General features: G+C 36.5%; 2 protein-coding genes across 4 annotated transcripts; both read left to right on the top strand.

Annotated features, from left to right (window-relative positions):
• The first annotated feature begins 1,661 nt into the window (after positions 1-1,661).
• Positions 1,662-9,713, top strand: LOC117626425. Of its 3 annotated transcripts, none has more exons than XM_034358113.1 (10): positions 1,662-2,184; positions 2,269-2,389; positions 2,577-2,665; positions 2,763-3,177; positions 3,274-3,374; positions 3,925-3,991; positions 4,274-4,501; positions 4,684-5,145; positions 5,243-5,315; positions 5,727-6,216. In XM_034358113.1, the coding sequence occupies exons 1-10, from the start codon at positions 1,778-1,780 to the stop codon at positions 5,969-5,971; spliced, it is 2,208 nt and encodes a 735-aa protein (XP_034214004.1). In that variant the 5' UTR covers positions 1,662-1,777; the 3' UTR covers positions 5,972-6,216. The 3 variants fall into 3 exon arrangements, with proteins under 3 accessions (XP_034214004.1, XP_034214005.1, XP_034214006.1); XM_034358114.1 differs by lacking the exons at positions 5,243-5,315; positions 5,727-6,216 and adding exons at positions 8,982-9,201; positions 9,299-9,713 and having other exon boundaries at positions 1,697-2,184; positions 4,684-4,903; XM_034358115.1 differs by lacking the exon at positions 5,727-6,216 and having other exon boundaries at positions 1,697-2,184; positions 5,224-5,315.
• Positions 9,714-10,937: 1,224 nt separating this feature from the next.
• On the top strand, positions 10,938-19,472 carry LOC117623895. Its single transcript, XM_034354914.1, has 9 exons — positions 10,938-11,094; positions 12,223-15,411; positions 15,502-15,579; positions 16,326-16,478; positions 16,820-16,983; positions 17,083-17,230; positions 17,400-17,522; positions 17,902-17,989; positions 18,951-19,472. Exons 2-9 carry the CDS (start codon positions 12,298-12,300, stop codon positions 19,148-19,150), a joined length of 4,068 nt encoding a protein of 1,355 aa, XP_034210805.1. The 5' UTR covers positions 10,938-11,094; positions 12,223-12,297; the 3' UTR covers positions 19,151-19,472.
• Positions 19,473-20,798: the final 1,326 nt, after the last annotated feature.

The following is a 20,798-nucleotide window of genomic DNA, read 5'->3' as shown; positions in this document are numbered from 1 at the left end:
AAACAAGTTTAAGTATGTCAACCCAAAAAAAGGACAAGTTTTTGTTTTAGGGTTGAATATTTTGAGCATGGAATTGGAATTTCAAATATACATGCAATATGCAGGTGGTTGTTTGCTGTATTTGGATACAAATTTAATTATAGATTCTTTCCCTTTTTTTTTTGTTCTTTTTAATTATAGCCAACAAATAAAATGTGCACGATACACTTGTTAATAGTTTTCCGAGTTTCGATGTGGATGTGGTGTTTAAAATATGCGTTGACCGTGACGAACTGCGTCTATGCTCTATCTCAAAGTGCTGGAGTACTAATGGAACACAGATGATCCAAAACTTAAAGTAAACGAGACTTGTCATTATTGTTATCCAACGAGAGTTTTTTTTCTTTTTTTCTTTTCTATAATAACGAGAGTTGTCGTTACTACGTAAATGACACACGTGACATGTAGAACAAGTACTTACTAAATTTGCATTTCTCTACCTTTTCTTAAACCACAGCCAATTTATCTTACCTCTTAAAACATTTTCCCTCTCATTTTCTAAATTTTAACTGTTCCAATTCATTACAGGAAAATTCAATGACGATTTTCAACTCACATCAGAACTAGGACTATTCAATAAATGCGATTCAGTCTTATTTTGGTGATTTTTTTTTTTTTTTTTATGAAATCAACCAATCCGGTTTAAACCAATTTCGGTGCGGTTTTCAATTTTTCTGGTTTAGGACCGGATATATTTTTTAATATATATTTTTCATTTTTTTTTCATAAATCCCAACTAAAATTTTATTTTTTGGGCTTGAAAATTTATAAATGATTCAAATTCATGCCAAGAGAGATTATTGGCCATAGAAAAGAAGGTGTTTTAAAGTTGGGCTTGGGGAAATATTAGTTATGGGATTAGAAATTTAACATTAGACTTAAATATACCGTCAATCCAGTCCGTTCCGATTTTGTAAGGTGTAAAATCGGCACAAGAACTGGTTTGAACTTGTCAGATCCATTTAGGTGCCACTTTGTTAACTTTGTAGTCAACACGGTTTTTTTTTTTTTTTCGGTTTTTTCATCCAGTGCGGCTTGATATTCCGATTTCCCGGTCTCGATGCCCACCCCCCAGTTGTCACTAAAGTTGTGTTCATGTTTACACCACCAAGCAAGGAAAAACAACGAAATCTATCTTCATTTCAGTTGTAAGTTTAAGTTTATGCGATTTGAAGAAACTTGTGCATTTATTCTTTAAGGTTAGTCCTAGCCAGAGATGAGAATAAGAATAAGTAAAATGTTTAATCCGTTTCAATGTAACTATAAAAAGGCCTTGTGGGAATCCTCTTTAACAACATCATTTTATTTCTTTCACTTAATTTTTCATTTTATTTTCGTTTTTATCTTTTTCTACTTGTCTGGTAATATCCACATACTTATAACTTCTTCTTTTTTAATGAAAAAAATTTAACCAAAAATTAAAACCAGAAGACAAGTGTTTGCAATTTTGTTATTATTTTTCGTACTTCGAAATAAAAACAACAAATAAACAAAATGCATCAAAGCCGTGTGGGTTTTGTAGTTGGCGCTATAAAGCCCAACCCGCCAATGCTTGGAAAGTGCAGGCAAAGTCTGCCCCATTTCCCACCACACAATTTCAAGTCCACTTGAGCCACAACACCCAAACAAAACTGGTGGTTACCAATTAACGGTCGAAATTCCAAAAACACTTCAGTCTTCATCACTATCTCTCACTCTCTGGCTCTTCAGTCACAAACCCCCTTCCTCTCACACCTCCATGATCACCTGCAAAGCTTCAAAGTTCAACCATGGAGCTCCCTCTCCACTCTACACTTTCAAAAGAGGCCTTAAACATGTACAATTTTACAGGACATGCCACACTCCGCACAACAAGAAGTGCATGGTCTTTTCTTCCTTAGCAGATGGACCCAGATGGAATCAGTACCGCCATTTCACAGGCAACAACAATAAGAATGGCAGCAGCACTGTTTACAAGAAACCCAGAAACCCAGAAGAGGCAGAGGCAGAAGGAGAGAGAAAGGTCGATTGTGAAGTGGACATGATTTCATGGAGGGAGCGCCGAATCAAGGCCGAAATTTCGGTGAATGCCGATATCGATTCGGTTTGGAACGCTCTCACTGATTATGAGCGTCTCGCTGACTTCATTCCCAATCTTGTTTCCAGGTACTGCCTTCAGTGCTTTTATGTAAAGGTTTAATTTTTATCAGTTTATCAAGTGATCCTTTTGTTTAATGCTTGTGGTTGTAGTGGGAGAATTCCATGTCCACATCCAGGGCGTATATGGTTGGAGCAGAGAGGGTTGCAGAGGGCACTGTATTGGCATATTGAAGCTCGGGTTGTTTTGGACCTTCAAGAATTTCCTAACTTAGTGAGTGTCTAAATTAAAACCCAATTGTTGTTTCTTAATGCTTAAAATTTAGTTAAATATGGTGGATAGGGAACAAATTCATTTCCTATATGTATGTGGGTTTGATGCTATTGTCTAATATGCAAGTGGGTTACTTTGAAGTTCTTATGCTTGCTTCTTTGTAATTTGCCGTTGTTGATTTTTTTAGAGTGATAATGATCGTGAGCTCCACTTTTCCATGGTTGATGGGGACTTCAAGAAGTTTGAAGGCAAATGGTCTGTTAGATGCGGGACAAGGTGGGATAGAAGTACTCAGTTTGTAAGATAACGTTGTATCGGCTATTGAAGTTGTGTTGTATTTTCTCATTTTCTCATTTCTCACTGATGATTGCAGGTCATCATCAGCAATTTTATCATATGAACTTAATGTGATACCACGATTCAACTTCCCAGCCATTTTCTTGGAGAGAATAATCAGATCAGATCTTCCTGTGAATCTTCGGGCCTTGGCCTGTAGATCTGAAAAGACTTTTTTAGGGGATCAGAAGATAACAATAACAGAAAGTTCCCTGCCTAGCACATCCATGGCTGTTACTAGTTCACCCCCCAAAAACATCGATGGTTCTTTGTGTGAAAAGGATTATCCACTTAATGAGTTTAAAGAAAATGTTGCTGGCTCCAATTCTGGTTCATTGCCCCCATCTTCTACTGAGTTGAACAGTAACTGGGGTGTTTTTGGAAAAGTATGCAGACTTGATAGGCCTTGCTTGGTGGATGAGGTTCATCTTCGTAGATTTGATGGTCTATTGGTAAAAAATTGACCCTGGACTATTCAACCTAGCCTTTTTGTCCTAGAGAGAGTCTCTTCTGTGTAGCCATTAATGATAAAATGATTTTGGCTGAAGGAAAATGGAGGTGTTCATCGCTGTGTTGTTGCTAGCATAACAGTAAAAGCTCCTGTTCGTGAAGTATGGAATGTTTTGACTGCTTATGAAAGTCTTCCTGAGTAAGTAATATCAACTCGTTTTTGTGTTGAGTTATGCATCTATATACATAGTTGATATAAGCAGTTCCCACTCTGTCTAGTTTCTAGACTGCTTATAGTTAGACAGGTAATCTTTTGGAAAGCCAAATGAAGAGGTTGGTAGAAAGATCAAATCATAAGTAAATAAAAAAGGAATTAAAATGATTTAGAGAAATGTGTAGATATATCACAAGCTTTAATCAGCTAAGCAGCGACTTAGCATAGGGTACAAGGGTGTTCAAGTTTGTTGGAGTTAATGGGATATTAGTTAGAATTGTCTCTGATATGCTTATATACCAATGATAGGCTGTAGTTCCCCAACCATAGTGGTAAGTTGATTATAAGATTGTACTTTGCCTTTGCTTCGTGTCTTGTCTCCTGTAGTAAAATCATATGTTCATTGAAAAAGTATTCATATATAACATAAATGAGAAGTAATGAAACAAAGGTATTCTATTAGTTTCTGCAAGTTTGTTTTACGATTGCTTTCATCTACCTGATTCTTTTTGCATGTGAAATTAAACTTTTTCAGGATAGTCCCAAATTTGGCAATCAGTAGGATATTGTCAAGAGAAAACAACAAAGTCCGCATTCTTCAGGTACTAGCAGTCTTTCCATTAACTGTAAACTGACCATACTTTTTCTACAGTCTTTTTTAATTTTGGGATCAGATAATGTGTCTCATCTCTAAATGTACATTTTGTGGATCTTATTAGTTAATAAAGAGGACAATCTATAGCTCTAGCTGTATAAATAGGCACTCTCTGATCCTTAAAAAATGGTGCCAAAGATATGTCATTGTAATACTCTTAAGTGATCTGAGAGTGCCAATCATTTTAAAAGTCATACACAAGCTAACTCACTTTTCCTGTAATGTGCAGGAAGGATGCAAGGGCTTACTTTATATGGTGCTTCATGCGCGTGTTGTCCTAGACTTGTGTGAACAGCTTGAACAGGAGATAAGTTTTGAACAGGTTGAAGGGGACTTTGACTCATTTAGAGGTAAATGGGTTTTTGAGCAGCTAGGAAGTCATCACACACTGTTAAAGTACTCTGTGGAATCGAAAATGCGCAGGGATACTTTTCTTTCTGAAGCCATCATGGAAGAGGTTTGTGTTATTTGTGCAATCATTAACCATCTCTTTCTATATTAACTTTAATAATTTATCCACATTAAACCCAACTTGTAAATACGAAATCAGTCCGCATTCCATGTTTGATCTAAAATTACATGTTGAGCCTTGAAAAGGACAATCTATTGATATCTATTTGTCATGTCATGTCATCGTAGGTTATATATGAAGATCTCCCTTCAAATTTATGTACCATACGAGATTACGTAGAAAAGAGGGAGGCGGCACACTCAATGAAAGCATGCGATGAAAGTATATATAGGGAGGAACAAACCGCTTCATCTAGTACAGACCGTGATGATGAAAGTTGTATAACAGTTGATCGGCTTTCTGATACCAATGCTCAAAGTTCATCTAGGCAAAGGCCGAGAGTACCAGGCTTGCAGAGGGATATTGAAGTGTTGAAAAGTGAGCTCCTGAAATTTATTTCAGAGCATGGGCAGGAAGGATTTATGCCCATGAGAAAGCAACTTCGTTTACATGGGAGGGTAGATATCGAGAAAGCAATCACACACATGGGTGGATTCCGGAGGATTGCAACATTGATGAACCTCTCTCTTGCTTATAAACATCGAAAACCAAAGGGCTATTGGGACAACCTTGATAATTTGCAGGAAGAGGTAGTCTGTAATCATAACGTGTGCTAAATCTCTTGTTATAGAAAAAGGGAAAAGAGCTCAAACTCCCTGGTTTAACAGAATTCCATTTTACATACAGATTAATCGATTTCAGAGGAGCTGGGGAATGGACCCTTCATTCATGCCCAGTAGAAAGTCATTTGAGCGTGCAGGTAAGAAATGACCAACAACATGAAGATTATTGTATTGTATATACTACTGATTTGTTACTCCTTTTGTTTGATTTCCTTATTCTTATTTTTTTTTTAAATTTCATGTAACTGGACAAGATTTGAACCTAAGACTTACCTCAAACCACCAAGTCACTTTACCCTTGAGGCAAGGCCTAGGACTTGATAGAAGGAGATTATGATCTCATATTTGGTTAGATGGTTTACTGTGGCATAGCCATTGCATGTTTGAGAGGGACATAACAGTCCGCAGCCAGCCAGACCTAGTTTTTCCTTGTCTTTTTGTTTCTGCTACAATTTGTTTACTAGGAACCTAGGTTGTTTCACCTTACTAAGTAAATACTATTCTTTGTATCTTCCTATAAAACCAATTCTGTTTTCAACATTTTACAGGGCGCTACGACATTGCACGTGCATTAGAAAAGTGGGGAGGCCTTCATGAGGTTTCACGTCTACTGTCGCTCAAGGTGCGGCACCCTAATCGACAGCCGAACCTTGCCAGGGATGTAAAACTTGATTATGTAGTATCAACTGATGTAGAGGGAGAGAAAGTGGCACCATCTAATCCCTGTGTATCTCAAGATACACAAAAGTGGATCTCAGAACTAAAACATTTGGATATTAATTGGGTTGAATAGAAAAAGCATTTCATTTTTCTGTCTCTCTTGTTCACAAAACCTTTGATTTGTCATTCATCAGATGAAAGAATGTAGATCCTCCAGTATTCAGTGGATGAGTCAACTGAGCATGTTCTTTCTATTCATCCTGGACTTTACCAGTAAAGTTCTAGTTTCACTAGGAGCAGGATATTCATGCATCTGTTGGGTACAAATTCTGCGGAAAGTTGTGGAAAAAAGATGTAACAAATTTGAGGGATGATACATCTAGCTGTCCTTCAAGCATTTATCTAATTCTAGTTGCTTGGTTGATGGGGAGCTCATCCTCATTAATGTTTTAAAAAAAAATTATATAAAGAAGTCTAAATTAAAAGTTCATAATTTCATATTAATTAAAACTACATGTTTTGAAGGAAAATTTTTCCTTCTTCTCCCTCATGCTATCAGCTACCTAAGAGAAATACCTTATCAATATAATATTTTTATATAATATATTTAATTTTTTTAATATATATTATTCGTATTCAATAATATGTGATAATACGTGTATTAAACATGAAAAATATGTACGTACATGTTCAATATGAGTATTCTATGTTTGTTTGTTTGTTTTTTTTTTAAAAAACAATTTATTAAAGACAATTTAAAATTTTTAAAAAAAATGGTAAAACCGCCCGGCATTAGTTTGTCCCTTATAAATTTTAATTTGCTAGTTTCAACATATCCAAAGTAGATATTAATCTTCCACTATATGATATTTTAATGTAATTTTTATAACATATGTGAGAATTATTTGAAAATAATGTGTATAAAACATTACAAATACATACGTACAAGTACAGCACGACTATTGTATGTTTGCTTTTTAAAAAACGTGAGATGTGTATAGAACACGAATGCATTATTGAAAAATACGTAGTACGTACATATATATATATATCTGTATATATATGTGTGTGTACATATGTAAAAGACTATAGCCGCTCGTCTATACTTTTTATTAAAGACAATTTTTTTTTAAAAAAAAAAAACAGTAAATCCGCCCAGCTATACAATTTTTAAAAGAAATTAGACAAAAATTGAGTATAGCCGGGCGGCTATACTATTTACTAAAGAATAAAACAGAGCTGTTAAAAAGAATTTTACAAAATGAGTATAGCCGTGTGGCTATACTTTTTTTAATATTAAAAAAAGAAACCCACCCATTTGTCGGCACGTGTCAACACATTTTTATTTTTTAATAAATTAAAAGGACGGAGTACAGCCGTGCGGCTGTAATATTTTTAAAAAAAATTAAAAAATGGACGACCTTCTTTCTCTAATGCACCACGTGACATAAAATAAGTATAGTCGCCCGGCAATACTGTTTTGAATTAAAAAAATTCGTAGTATAGCCTCCTGGCTTTACTGTTTAAATACGTACGTACATATATATATATATGTATATATCTATATGTGTGTGTGTGTGTGTGTTTGTGTATATGCAAAAGAGTATAGCCGCTCGTCTATACTATTTATTAAAGATAATTTTTTAAAATAATTATTAAAAAAAGGGTAAATCCGTCCGGCTACACTATCTTTTAAAAAACTAGACAAAAATTGGGTATAGCCGCGCGGCTATACTATTTGCCAAAGAATAAAACAGAGCAGTTCAAAAGAATTTTAAAAGAGGAGTATAGCCGTTCGGCTATACTAGTATTAATATTAAAAAAAGGAACCCCGCCTATTTGTCGCCACGTGTCAACACAATTTTATTTCTTGAATAAATTAAAAAGACGAAGTACAGCCGTGCGGCCACGTGTCAAAGAGGCCTAAGCCATACTATTTTTTAAATGCTAAAAAGGAGTATAGCCGAACGGCTAAACTATGTTTTTTTAAATTGAAACAAATAGTATAGCCGTGCGGCTATACTATTATATATATAAAAAGGCCGGCCCAAGGCCTAAGCGCACGTGTCAAAGAGGTCTAAGCCCACGTGTCAAAGAGGCCTAAGAAATACTATATTTTAAATGCCAAGGCCTAAGCCCACGTGTCAAAGAGGCCTCTGCCATACTATTTTTTAAATGCAAAAAAGGAGTATAGCCGAACGGCTATACTATTTTTTTAAAATTCAAATAAAAATCATCTTGCACCTCGCAAGGGAAGAGCATATGATGACCTTTCTGGAGTGCTTGTAGAACTATGATTAGTATGAGAAAACATATTATGCTACCTTTCAATAGTATAGCCGTTCGGCTATACCCCTTTTTTGCATTTAAAAAATAGTATGGCTGAGCCCTCTTTGACACGTGGGCTTAGGACTCTTTGACACGTGGGCTTAGGCCTTGGGCCGGCCTTTTTATATATATAATAGTATAGCCGCACGACTATACTATTTACTTGAATTTTAAAAAAATAGTATAGCCGTTCGGCTATACTCCTTTTTCGCATTTAAAAAAATAGTATGGCTTAGGCCTCTTTGACACGTGGGCTTAGGCCTTGGGCCGGAGTTTTTATACATATAATAGTATAGCCGCACGGCTATACTATTTATTTGAATTTAAAAAAAATAGTATAGCCGTTCGGCTATATTCCTTTTATGCATTTTAAAAAAGTGGGCTTAGGCCTCTTTGACACGTGGGCTTAGGCCTTGGGCCGGCCTTTTTATACATATAATATTATAGCCGCACGGCTATACTATTTATTTGAATTTTAAAAAAATAGTATAGCCGTGGGCTATACTCCTTTTTTGCATTTAAAAAATAGTATGGCTTACTTTTCCTGGTGCTAAAGATATGTCATTGTAATACTCTTAAGTGATGTGAGAGTGCCAATCATCTTAAAGTCATACACAAGTTAACTTACTTTTCCTGCAATGTAAGTCATCAAGTACTCTGTGGAATCGAAAATGCGCAAGGATACTTTTCTTTCTGAAGCCATCATGGAAGAGGTTTGTGTTATTTGTGCAATCATTAACCATCTCTTTCTAGCACAGAGGGAGGCGGCACACTCAATGAAAGCATGCGATGACAGTATATATAGGGAGTACCAGGCTTGCAGAGGGATATTGAAGTGTTGAAAAGTGAGCTCCTGAAATTTATTTCAGAGCATGGGCAGGAAGGATTTATGCCCATGAGAAAGCAACTTCGTTTACATGGGAGGGTAGATATCGAGAAAGCAATCACACACATGGGTGGATTCCGGAGGATTGCAACATTGATGAGCCTCTCTCTTGCTTATAAACATCGAAAACCAAAGGGCTACAGGAAGAGGTAGGCTGTAATCATAACGTGTGCTAAATCTCTTGTTATAGAAAAAAGGAAAAGAGCTCAAACTCCCTGGTTTAACAGAATTCCATTTTACATACAGATTAATCGATTTCAGAGGAGCTGGGGAATGGACCCTTCATTCATGCCCAGTAGAAAGTCATTTGAGCGTGCAGGTAAGAAATGACCAACAACATGAAGATTATTGTATTGTATATACTACTGATTTGTTACTCCTTTTGTTTGATTTCCTTATTCTTATTTTTTTTTTAAATTTCATGTAACTGGACAAGATTTGAACCTAAGACTTACCTCAAACCACCAAGTCACTTTACCCTTGAGGCAAGGCCTAGGACTTGATAGAAGGAGATTATGATCTCATATTTGGTTAGATGGTTTACTGTGGCATAGCCATTGCATGTTTGAGAGGGACATAACAGTCCGCAGCCAGCCAGACCTAGTTTTTCCTTGTCTTTTTGTTTCTGCTACAATTTGTTTACTAGGAACCTAGGTTGTTTCACCTTACTAAGTAAATACTATTCTTTCTATCTTCCTATAAAACCAATTCTGTTTTCAACATTTTACAGGGCGCTACGACATTGCGCGTGCATTAGAAAAGTGGGGAGGCCTTCATGAGGTTTCACATCTACTATCGCTCAAGGTGCGGCACCCTAATCGACGGCCACTATATAATATTTTAATATAATATATTTAAATTTTTTAATATATGTTATTTGTATTCAATAATATGTGATAATTATGTGATAATACGTGTATTAAACATGAAAAATATGTACGTATATGTTCAATATGAGTATTGTATATTTACTTTTTTAAAAAAAGTGAATTTTATCGAGTTTTTAAGACATGTACAAAACCAGTATAGCTTTTTGTTAAAAAAAAAATCAGAAAACACCGAGTATAGCCGCGCGGCTATACGATTTCTTCATAAAAAATTAAAAAATCGAGTATAGCCGCCCGGCTATACTATTTTAAAAAAAATAAAACTGAAAAAACTCAGTATAGCTTTCTTTTAAAAAAACTTAGAAAAAACCAAGTATAACCACTCGGCTATACGATTTCTTTTGAAAAAAATTTGAAAAAACCCAGTGCTATTCTATTTTTTTACATTATCACAATATAGATAGTCTCAACAAAGAAAAGAAAAAATCTCTTATGGACGGCTGAGATGCGTGTGAGAGTGACTAAAGTGCATCTCAATCGTTGATATATATATATATATATATGATTCAATAATTGGCATGCAAGCTTTTAGTTAGATTATCAACTTCTTTTTGATAGAGACAGATATTCTTACCCCAAAGAGCTAAAACTCCCACAAACTTGGTGAGTGTTAAATTTACAAGATTAACATATAAGTTGTACAAAATTTCCAATTAGGGTAAAATGAGGTGCGTATAACACTTCAGCAGGTGCATCTAGTAGAAAAAGCACACCCAATTCTATTAGAAAATCCAACTAGACCTTGGGTCATATGTACACATATTCATTCTAAGTTCTTCACACAGTAACCAAGTACTGTTACAGCACATCCAAAGCCTGCCAAGGAATATCCCCCTCCAAGTGGACAGTGTTGTGCACGAACCCCTACAGCGCGTGGGCTCTCCATAAACAAAAATAGAAAATTAACAAGATCAATTTTATCTTTTTTAGCTGTGGAAAATAAAAAAAAATCGTTACAGTTCTGAGAAAGCCGTAAATCTCCAAAATCTTCTTTAAAAAACAAAGAAAAGAAATGTAAAAAAAAAAAGAGTCTTTGAGCTCACAGAAAGTTTCAACTATAAGACGCATAAACAGAGAGCAACAGAGAGAGAGAGGGTGGGGGTATTCACAGTCAGTGTTTGTGTTCTTCACTGATCTATGTTATTGTCTTCGAAGGTAATTATTATGTTAATCTTCTTCATTATTGTTTTTTGCGATCAGTTTTGTGTTCGTTTCACCCATTATTGTATTATTGTACTAATTTCAGCTGGATCTCTTACAAGCTATGGTCTTTTTTGTTACTTTGGGATTTTGATGTTCAATTTTGAGCTGATTTTGTGTGAATTTGAATGGGTCGGAGTTCATATGCTGAAAATCTTGCCTGATTGCTGTGAATTTTTTTTGTTTTTATGTTTATGTCAACTCGAAAGGGGTTTTTTTTATATTTTTTATATTTTTTTTGGGTTTGATTCTGTGGGTTTTGGATCTTGATTCTGAGTTGCATGTCGGTGACTCAAAATCTAGCTCAAGTCTTCTTAGTCTTTCTAGTCTACCGATTTTTTGATTGAGTCAATTTCACAAGTAAATTCATGAAATTCTCCAATTTTATTGAGACAGTGTTACTAGCAGTTATTATTATTCTTCAATATTATTATGGGGAAACCGAGCTGTATACTCGTTGAAACGGTTTGCATGCTGAGAAAATGAATGAAAAAGATGATATGGATACAAATGGGTACAATGGAAGTCATATTTATAGTTGTTGATGCAGTCGTAAGTTGATCCAAACAATGTGAATTGTGGAATATCTTTTGGATTCCAATTGGGTTGATTTATCGTCTGTTTGGTCACTGAAAATAAAGAAGGAAAAAGGACATGATATTTCAAAGCTTGTATCTGTATTGCTTTAAATCATCTCGAAAAAGTTGAAATCTCCTCTAAAGTGACTCTTTTTTACAACATTTTCATTGTTTAGACAAGCCTGTTTCAAAGTTTATCAAGGTGCTTCAAGTATATATGTGAATATCAGTGCATTTCTGAAATTAGATAATTATGAGAGGTTGTTAGGTTAAAATGTTTGAGTCTGTAGTTTGTTCTTTAGACTTGATTATCTATATATGGATTCACTGGTTTGTTTCTCAAATCATTGATGAGTTTTGAACTCAAATTGAATAATTTGTTCAAGGTGCTTCAAGTCTTTTGGCTTCTGTCTTGTTGGAGAAGGTTGTTTTCTTATACATTGCTCATGCTTAGAGATTATCCTTCTGGTTGACTGATCTAGTGATACCTCATTTACTCCCTTAGGTTCCTAATTAAGGACTGCTTCATTGGAAGAATGTATTCTGATAGCAAAGATTGCAGTTGGCTACCCATGGGAGCATGCTCATGTATCATATTTACTGCTTTGTGGCGTGGCTGTTTATCCAGGTGAAGTTAGACCATATGGATAGAAATTTGGGTAAAGGTACAATGGATCAACAGAAAAACTACGAGCAAGTTCGATACAGTACTGTTGAAACTAGAAATGAGGGACATGGGTCTGCCAATCAAAGGTTTTTCCCGGATCCATCAAGTAATATTAACACTAACATGCGACCTCCAGATTACAATGTTGCTGTTGGAGCCAGGCCTGTGTTGAATTACTCCATTCAGACCGGCGAGGAATTTGCTCTTGAATTTATGCGGGAGAGGGTGAACCCAAGGCAGCATTTAGTTCCACATGCTTCAGGGGATCCTAATAGCTCTCCTAACTTTATGGATCTAAAAGGCATACTGGGAATTAGCCATACAGGTTCAGAAAGTGGGTCTGATATTTCTTTGCTGAACTCAGTAGAAAAAAGTCGTGGCCAGGAATTTGAAAGAAAGGCATCTTATGCACATGAAGATAAGAGTTACTATGATTCGGTACGGTTACCACAAACCTCATCAAGGAATGACATCAATCGAGGACTCAGTCATGTCTCTTCAGGACTATCTGATAGCTCAGTGAGAAAACTGAAGTTTCTCTGTAGCTTTGGTGGTAAAATTTTGCCTCGTCCTAGTGATGGAAGGCTTAGATATGTTGGAGGTGAAACACGTATTATCCGGGTAAACAGGGATATCTTTTGGCAGGATCTTATGCAGAAAATGTTGGCAATTTATGAACAAACTCGTGCAATAAAGTATCAGCTTCCCGGTGAGGATCTTGATGCACTTGTTTCTGTTTCTTGTGATGAAGATCTGCAAAACATGATGGAGGAATGCACTGTGCTACAAGATGGGGGATCACAGAAACCTAGGATGTTCCTGTTTTCTAGTCTTGATTTGGAGGATTCTCAGTTTGGTGTAGAAAGCATAGATGGTGATCCTGAGATTCAATATGTAGTTGCTGTAAATGGTATGGACCTAGGTTCAAGAAAAAATTCTATTGCTTTGGCAAGTTCATCTGGTAACAATTTGGAAGAGTTACTCAGTCTAAATGTTGCAAGGGAGAACACTCGAGCAGTGCCTGATACAGCTGGTGTGAGCACAGCACCGTCAGCAGCAAATGTGCCTTCCTCAACTAATCAATCTTCTCAATCAGTACTTCCAGGATCTTCAGGTGCTTATGAATCCAATTCACACCCATACCAGGGACAGAAGATGCACAGTGGAGAAGCGAGACAGCATCCACTGACAACTTTCCACGCTGTGGAGAGCTTCCCTGGGAAAGATGGACAGACTACTGTGCCCTCTTCTGCCCCATTGCAATATGATTTTGGTTCTCACCCTTCTCACTATGCAACGCCTGGAGGGAACATAGATTCAATGGCTATATATGGACAATCCACTCAACAAGGGGGTTTGATTGAAGAGCAGCTATATGGTGGCATACACGGGCAAGATTCAGAATTGCCCAGAAAAGAGGTGAAATTGAAAAGAGATAGCTCAGCACAAAAGATAAATGAACCTGAGAAAATTCAATCTTTAGAGAAGGAAGCTCCACTAAAGGAAGCAAGAATGAAGAGAGAGAGCTCTCTCCATAAGATAAATGAAAGTGATAAACTTAGGAATTTAGAAAATGAGAACGCTGTTTCTCTACCTCCATATGATGGTTCAATTCCAAATTATATTTCTAGGGATGAAGTTTCAGTTGCCAATTCAGCGGCAGAGACAGGATCATCTCTGATGGCTACAAGAAGCAACAAAAAGCTCCAGGAACCTCGACAAAATCCAATTACCTCTGAAGATGTAAATGACGGGAAAAGGAACAATGAAGATGACCAATTCCACACATCGAGTGGACCGTCTAATCCTGGATATGGTGGCTCTGAGGTTGATTCCAGATATGGTGGCTCTGAGGTTGATTCTATGGACTTTAGCTACCTTGAACCGCCTGTGGCTCCCCAGCGTGTCTATCATTCTGAGCGGATCCCCAGGGAACAAGCAGAATTGAACCGTTTGTCAAAATCTGGTGATTCTTTTGGTTCTCAGTTTATGATAGGTCAGGCACGTTCTGATCACTCACAACCAATTGCAGACTCTGTTGATAAATTGCGTGATGAAAATGTTCCTTTGCAGTCTGAGCAGTCTGGCTTACCTTCAAAACTACTGCATGTTGAAGATGGACTGGCACAATTTGAAAAGTATAAGGAATTTGCTGAAAATATTAACAAAATGAATTCTGATGCTTATCCTGAGGGGCTTGAGCCAAAGGTACAAACTCCTGACTTGAGACATGTAGCTGTTAATTCTGTGGATGGCCATGAAATGGGCCGGCTAAAAGATAACTACAAAGACCCAACTATCAATGATAAAGAAGTGGCTGCGCGGACTCAACTAACTGCTGGTCAAGAAACTTCTGGTAAGCTTAAAGATTCTGCTTCAGTTCCATCAGAATTTGAATGGACTGAGGTTGCCGCCAATAAGGACCAAGGGAATAATGCCGAGGGTCATGCGCATCCATTGTCTTGGACAGAGAACCCAGCTAAAGGTGTTGCTCATGTTCAGTCTACTGCTGGGGTTGGCAACCCAGAGCAGGGAGATATTCTCATTGATATTAATGACCGATTTCCTCGTGATTTCCTGTCTGATATATTTTCCAAGGCTAGAATCTCAGGGGACCTTTCTGGCATGAGTCCACTTCCTGGGGATGGAACTGGCTTGAGCTTGAACATGGAGAATCATGAGCCTAAGCATTGGTCATATTTCCGAAATTTGGCTCAGAATGAATTTGTTAGAAAAGATGTTTCCCTTATGGATCAGGACCATCTGGGTTTCCCATCCCCACTGACCAATCTTCGAGAAGGAGTTGCAGTAGACTACAGCTATCCACCTTTGAAGCCTGATGGAGTTGTTTTCGGTCACACTGACTCCCATATAAATTTTGATGAGGATATTCGTCAAGAATCATCTGGTATAGCCAGTCCCAACACCATGAATTTAGCTTCAGAATACAATCCCTCTCCACCCAAGGGAATTGAGAGTGAGCAGCTGGATGGGGTAAATCATGGAATACGAGAATCAGAGTATGAGGTATCTCTATCTGCTCCATATTTTACTAGTAAATCACACTATTACCATCTTGATTGCCTCTGACCAATTTTCATTTGCACTTTCTTATAGGATGGCGAGCTAAATACTCAGAACACAGGTTCTCTTGTTGATCTTTCTCGGGGAGAATTTGATATTAGTACCTTGCAGGTATGACAGTCAGTTTTTTTCTATTTGCAATATGGGAAAGTTAAAAGTAATGCTCTTCTCTGGAACCTATCCATGAACTATACAGATTCATTTTTCATTTATTTTCTTTTCCTGGGTATAAATTTTTCCCATATCCTTGTTCAATTAAAGCCAAGGCAATGTTTGACTAAAGCTTAGTAGTACTTGGGTTGCATTTGGGAGCAATTTTTTTGCCTTTCCACCATAGAATTATGCCGCTTCGGATTGCCTATTAGACGTGTTGACAGTCCCCCCATGTTCCTCTTTAGTGGTTCTGTTGTCATAGGAACCCCCAATCTGGAAACCACCAATCCCTCAAACATCACATGTATTGTATAATATTCCTCTACTACAATGGCACTGCCATTACTAACTTAGCTTTGAACTTCTTCATACCGTTGTTTGCACCCTGCCAAATCTAGGTTAACAATTGTTTGAATCTAAATCGCTGTCTAAAAGAATATATCAAATATAACTTGTGCCCTTTGTCATATATTTTGGCTTTGTTTTGTCCATTACAAGTTTCATTGTCATACTAGTCTCGAAATGATCTAAACTTTTGCACATCAGAAGTGATTGATGAAACATCTTTGCAATGCATTCATCATATTGCATCAGACATACATTTTTTTCCTTCTGATTATCATCTGTCCTCTGTTCAGTTGATGCAAATGGAAATTGTGAAATCTGTTAATTATCTTGTTGGTCATCTATGAATTTCCAAGCAGATCATAGAGAATGAAGATCTTGAAGAGCTTAAGGAATTGGGTTCTGGCACATTTGGGACGGTTTATCATGGAAAATGGAGGGGAACAGATGTTGCCATTAAGCGTATAAAAAAGAGCTGTTTCACAGGGCGCTCATCAGAGCAAGAAAGACTGGTGAGTCGGAACAGATAGTTTTCTTGTTCAGTAATTCACTAAGCTAGAGTTGGAGTGAGTCATTTTTTCAGTCTATGGTGATGAATATCTCCAATATCATCTTATGCATAATGAAGGCAATAAAGAATCCATAAATTTAATTCTAGTTGGCTGTGATCGCCCCATTGTCTAGTCTGAGAGTTGTCCTTGTTTCAGATATTTATGATAACCTCTGGGTGCTGGCTGTTGGAGGGCAGCCTTCCCCTACAGCGTTGTGCTCATTAACCAGTAATCATGTGACATACCAATAACAATAACTGTTGATCCTCTTTTTCTTTCTTCTATTTTTTCTTTGTTTCCAGACTGTTGAGTTCTGGCGTGAAGCCGAAATTCTTTCGAAGCTTCACCATCCAAATGTGGTTGCCTTTTATGGCGTTGTCCAGAATGGACCAGGAGGAACACTAGCCACCGTGACTGAGTTCATGGTGAATGGCTCACTGAGGCATGTTTTACTTAGCAAGGAGAGGTAATATTTATTTCTTTAGTTATGTCAAAGATGCAATCCTTTGCAGTGTACCAGACTCTCCAATCTTCTTAATCTTACTTTGGTTTTGTGAATGTCCAGACATCTTGATCGTCGTAAGCGGCTCATCATTGCTATGGATGCAGCATTTGGAATGGAATATCTGCATTCAAAAAACATAGTACACTTTGATTTGAAATGTGACAATTTGCTTGTGAACTTGAAAGACCCTTTACGACCCATTTGCAAGGTATTTGTACAATTCTTGCTGTCTTTGTAAGATTCTGTAGTTGATTAGGAATTCAAGATGGAATCTTGCTTATTAAATGGGTGATTATCGTCGTTTTTTCTTCTTTTCCGAACAGTAATTATGTTCTAAATCAAACAAGTATTTAGCAGAAAATTCTTGAATTTTGCAGGTTGGAGATTTTGGCTTGTCAAAAATCAAAAGAAACACCTTAGTTACTGGTGGTGTGAGGGGAACCCTACCCTGGATGGCTCCAGAGCTTCTTAATGGTAGCAGTAGTAAGGTTTCTGAAAAGGTAGGATACTGCAGTTCATTTCTAAATGCTTACTGGTAGAAAAAGAATATTACTAATGCATAGTTCAGCTATTTGTTGAACTTATATACTCTACGGGAAACACTAACTTAAGTGGATAATATGCAGTTTAAAATCCAATGGAGGATGACTTAAATCTGTTCTTGTCTGCCTTTTAGGCAGATACAGTACTTGTGTGCGTGTTTGTTCAAAATAGTTTAAGCAATAAAAATAACTGAGGCCAAAAGGAGAAAAAAATTATTCAGTATTCGAATACATGAAAGTTAGAGATTCTTGTGGTTTTCATTCCTGATGTCATTCAGCCAATTTCTTTTTCCGTACATTGATGCATGTCATTGAGCCACTTTTTGCCTGTTGGCAGGTTGATGTATTCTCCTTTGGTATTGTCTTATGGGAGATACTAACTGGTGAGGAGCCTTATGCCAATATGCATTATGGAGCAATCATAGGTGAGTACTAGGCTCTCTCTTCATGATGTCTCACTCGGCTTCAGTCCAATGTTCAAGCACATTTAGTATCTTGTTAATTTTTGCATAACATAATGAACCAGCATCCGTAAAATTAACTCTCTCAAGAAGTTGATGCTCAAGTCCTTCCCTTGTTGATTTCATTTATTTACTTATTTTATTTAAAGTTACTTTTAAGTAGCATATTGTCAGATTTGGTTGAGTTTAGGGATTTCAGTTCATTCATGTAATGAATCTTTTCAGAAAACAGATATTCAATTTTGTCATAGATTGCTAACCTTAAGCACTACAAAACCAGTCATTAATGATAAAGTTGGATCTTGAAATTCTATATGGTCTGGTTTTGCATAGAACAAAAGGAATCTAACCATTGAACTAGAATAGGCTGATGAATCATGAATGAAGTAAAAGGTATTGTAGATTAATTTTAAACTTTATGATCTATTGGACGGCTAAAAAGGAGCTATCATTTAGCCTTTATATAATTAATGGAATGATGTTGAAAGCAACTTTAACCAGTGTTTACATTACATTAGTTAGATTCCTTTTAAGGAATAATATATTTAGAATTTTACTGATTATACTTCAATTTAAGTAATAAAACATAAAATATGAAACAATGTGTTTCACCAACAAATGTAGTGTAGGATTTATCTTTCTTTTCTCAAGTTCATCCTTGACTGAAATTGGTTTTGGACTTTATGTGCACTGAGGGCTGCTCCTCACTGGGACCATTAGACAATCTGATTGCACAGGGAGTTAAAACTTATTGATCAACAAAGAGCATTTGTCCCGTTCTTAACTATGACATTGATTAGTCCTACTGGTTTTGCACATGTTCATTGCTCACCTGCTGATTTTTCATGTATGGAGAGTCAAGAGAACAGAGAGAAAGAAAGGCTAGAAATTGTACTTAACTTGGATGCCCCTTCTTTGTTTGCAGGAGGCATTGTGAATAACACATTGAGGCCACTTGTGCCAGGCTATTGTGATTCCGAGTGGAAGTTGCTAATGGAGCAATGCTGGGCTGCTGATCCCATTGCTCGCCCATCATTTACAGAAATAACCAGACGCCTGCGGGTGATGTCTGCAGCTTGCCGAACTAAACCACAAGTTCAAGGACACAGCCAGGTACCCAAGTAGCAGGGTTTGATATGATTCACTCATGCAATCTTAGCTTAGCATGAGTTGAGCATAAGAATTTCTTTATACTCCATATAGGTTGTGTGTATTATATGAGAAGGGAGAAGGGCTTCCGTTGTAATGGTGGAACTATAGGGTTTGGGTGGAACTATAGGGTTTGGGTCTAAAACCTTACTGGACGACGGAATGATTGTGTTGTGTATTGGTGCATAAATGGTAAGAATTGGTTTATATGTAAATCTTATTTCTGTGTTCATAGTAAATACAAATTTTACTCTTCGTTGAAAGAGAAGTGGCTTTGGTTTAAAGGCCTTGCTAATTATTCGTTTGAAGCCATACGCCGCATTTCCCATTCAGAAATGGTCTCTTGATTCATTTGACGCCATGCATTATCCAATCAACTGAAAGGAGTTTTATCTACTTCAAGAAATTTATAAAAAAGAAAAAAGAAAAGAAAAGAAGAAGAGTAGAAACATGGTGCTAAAGCATATATCTATTTTTTTTTTGAAGTACAAACGATAGTCTAAACTAGAGGGGAGGTCAAAGCATATACCTTATGCTTACTACATTTTGCATGCTAGTTAGTTAATAATGTGTAATAATATATATATATATAGCAAAATGCAGAGAATGGGGAAATATTCAAAATGTCAGAAAATGCATTTGGTTTATACAAACATTAAGAATTGAAATTATTAATTAAATGAAGATAATATAGTAAATTCACACTTTTTCATATTAAAAAAAATTTAAATGAAAAGAAAAATCAGATAATGGATCCTATTTTTATGGAACACAATTACCCATTATCTTTTTTTAATTCTAAAGAAAATTTAAAAATTTTATTAAAAAAAAACCTCTCGTAAGTGTGGAAGCACGTGCGAAGAGGCTAGTAACAATAATATATATATATATATATATATAAAGCAAAAGGCAGATAATGGTGAAACATTCAAAATGGCCTTAATTAATGCAAACATTAAGAATTGAAATTATTAATGAAATGAGAATAATATGGTAAATTCACAATTTTTCATATTAAAAAAATTAAAATTAAAAGAAAAATCAGATAATGGATCCTATTTTTATGGAATACAACAACCCATTATCTTTTTTAATTCTAAAATAAATTCAAAAAAAAAAAAAAAAAGCCTCTCACACGCGCGGAGGCACGTATGCAGAGACTAGTAATAATAATGTGTAAAAACATGTTTCCATAATAACAATAATAATTAGGGGTGGGCATCAAAATCGGAATATATCGAAATCGTGCCAAACCATGCCAATCTCGTGCCATCCCATTTGGAATTAAAGTGTAAACGGGATGATACCGTGTCATCCTGCTACTGTTTGGCACGACACCGGTTCCAAATTTGTGATCCCGTTTGGTGCCATACCGTAATGAACAGTACCAGGTAAATAATAAATCCCAATTTCATATTCCTCCTCTCCCAAGAATCTTTCGACTCTTCCAGCTTTGTTTCCTCCGTCTCCCTTCTCTTCTCCTTTCCTTCCCTCTTTTCTTCTATTTTCTTCTTCTCCTCCTCCTCCTCCTCTCTCTCTCTCTCTCTCTCTCTCTCTCTCTCTCTCTCTCTCTCTGTTCTTCTCCAAAGTGTATAAAATTGGTGGAAAAGGAAATTCCCAAAGT

This window comes from Prunus dulcis, chromosome 4, assembly GCF_902201215.1.
Source record: "Prunus dulcis chromosome 4, ALMONDv2, whole genome shotgun sequence".
Taxonomy (NCBI): Eukaryota; Viridiplantae; Streptophyta; class Magnoliopsida; order Rosales; family Rosaceae; genus Prunus; species Prunus dulcis.
Note: the sequence above shows the minus strand (reverse complement) of the source record. Positions and strands in the feature narration are given on the sequence as shown.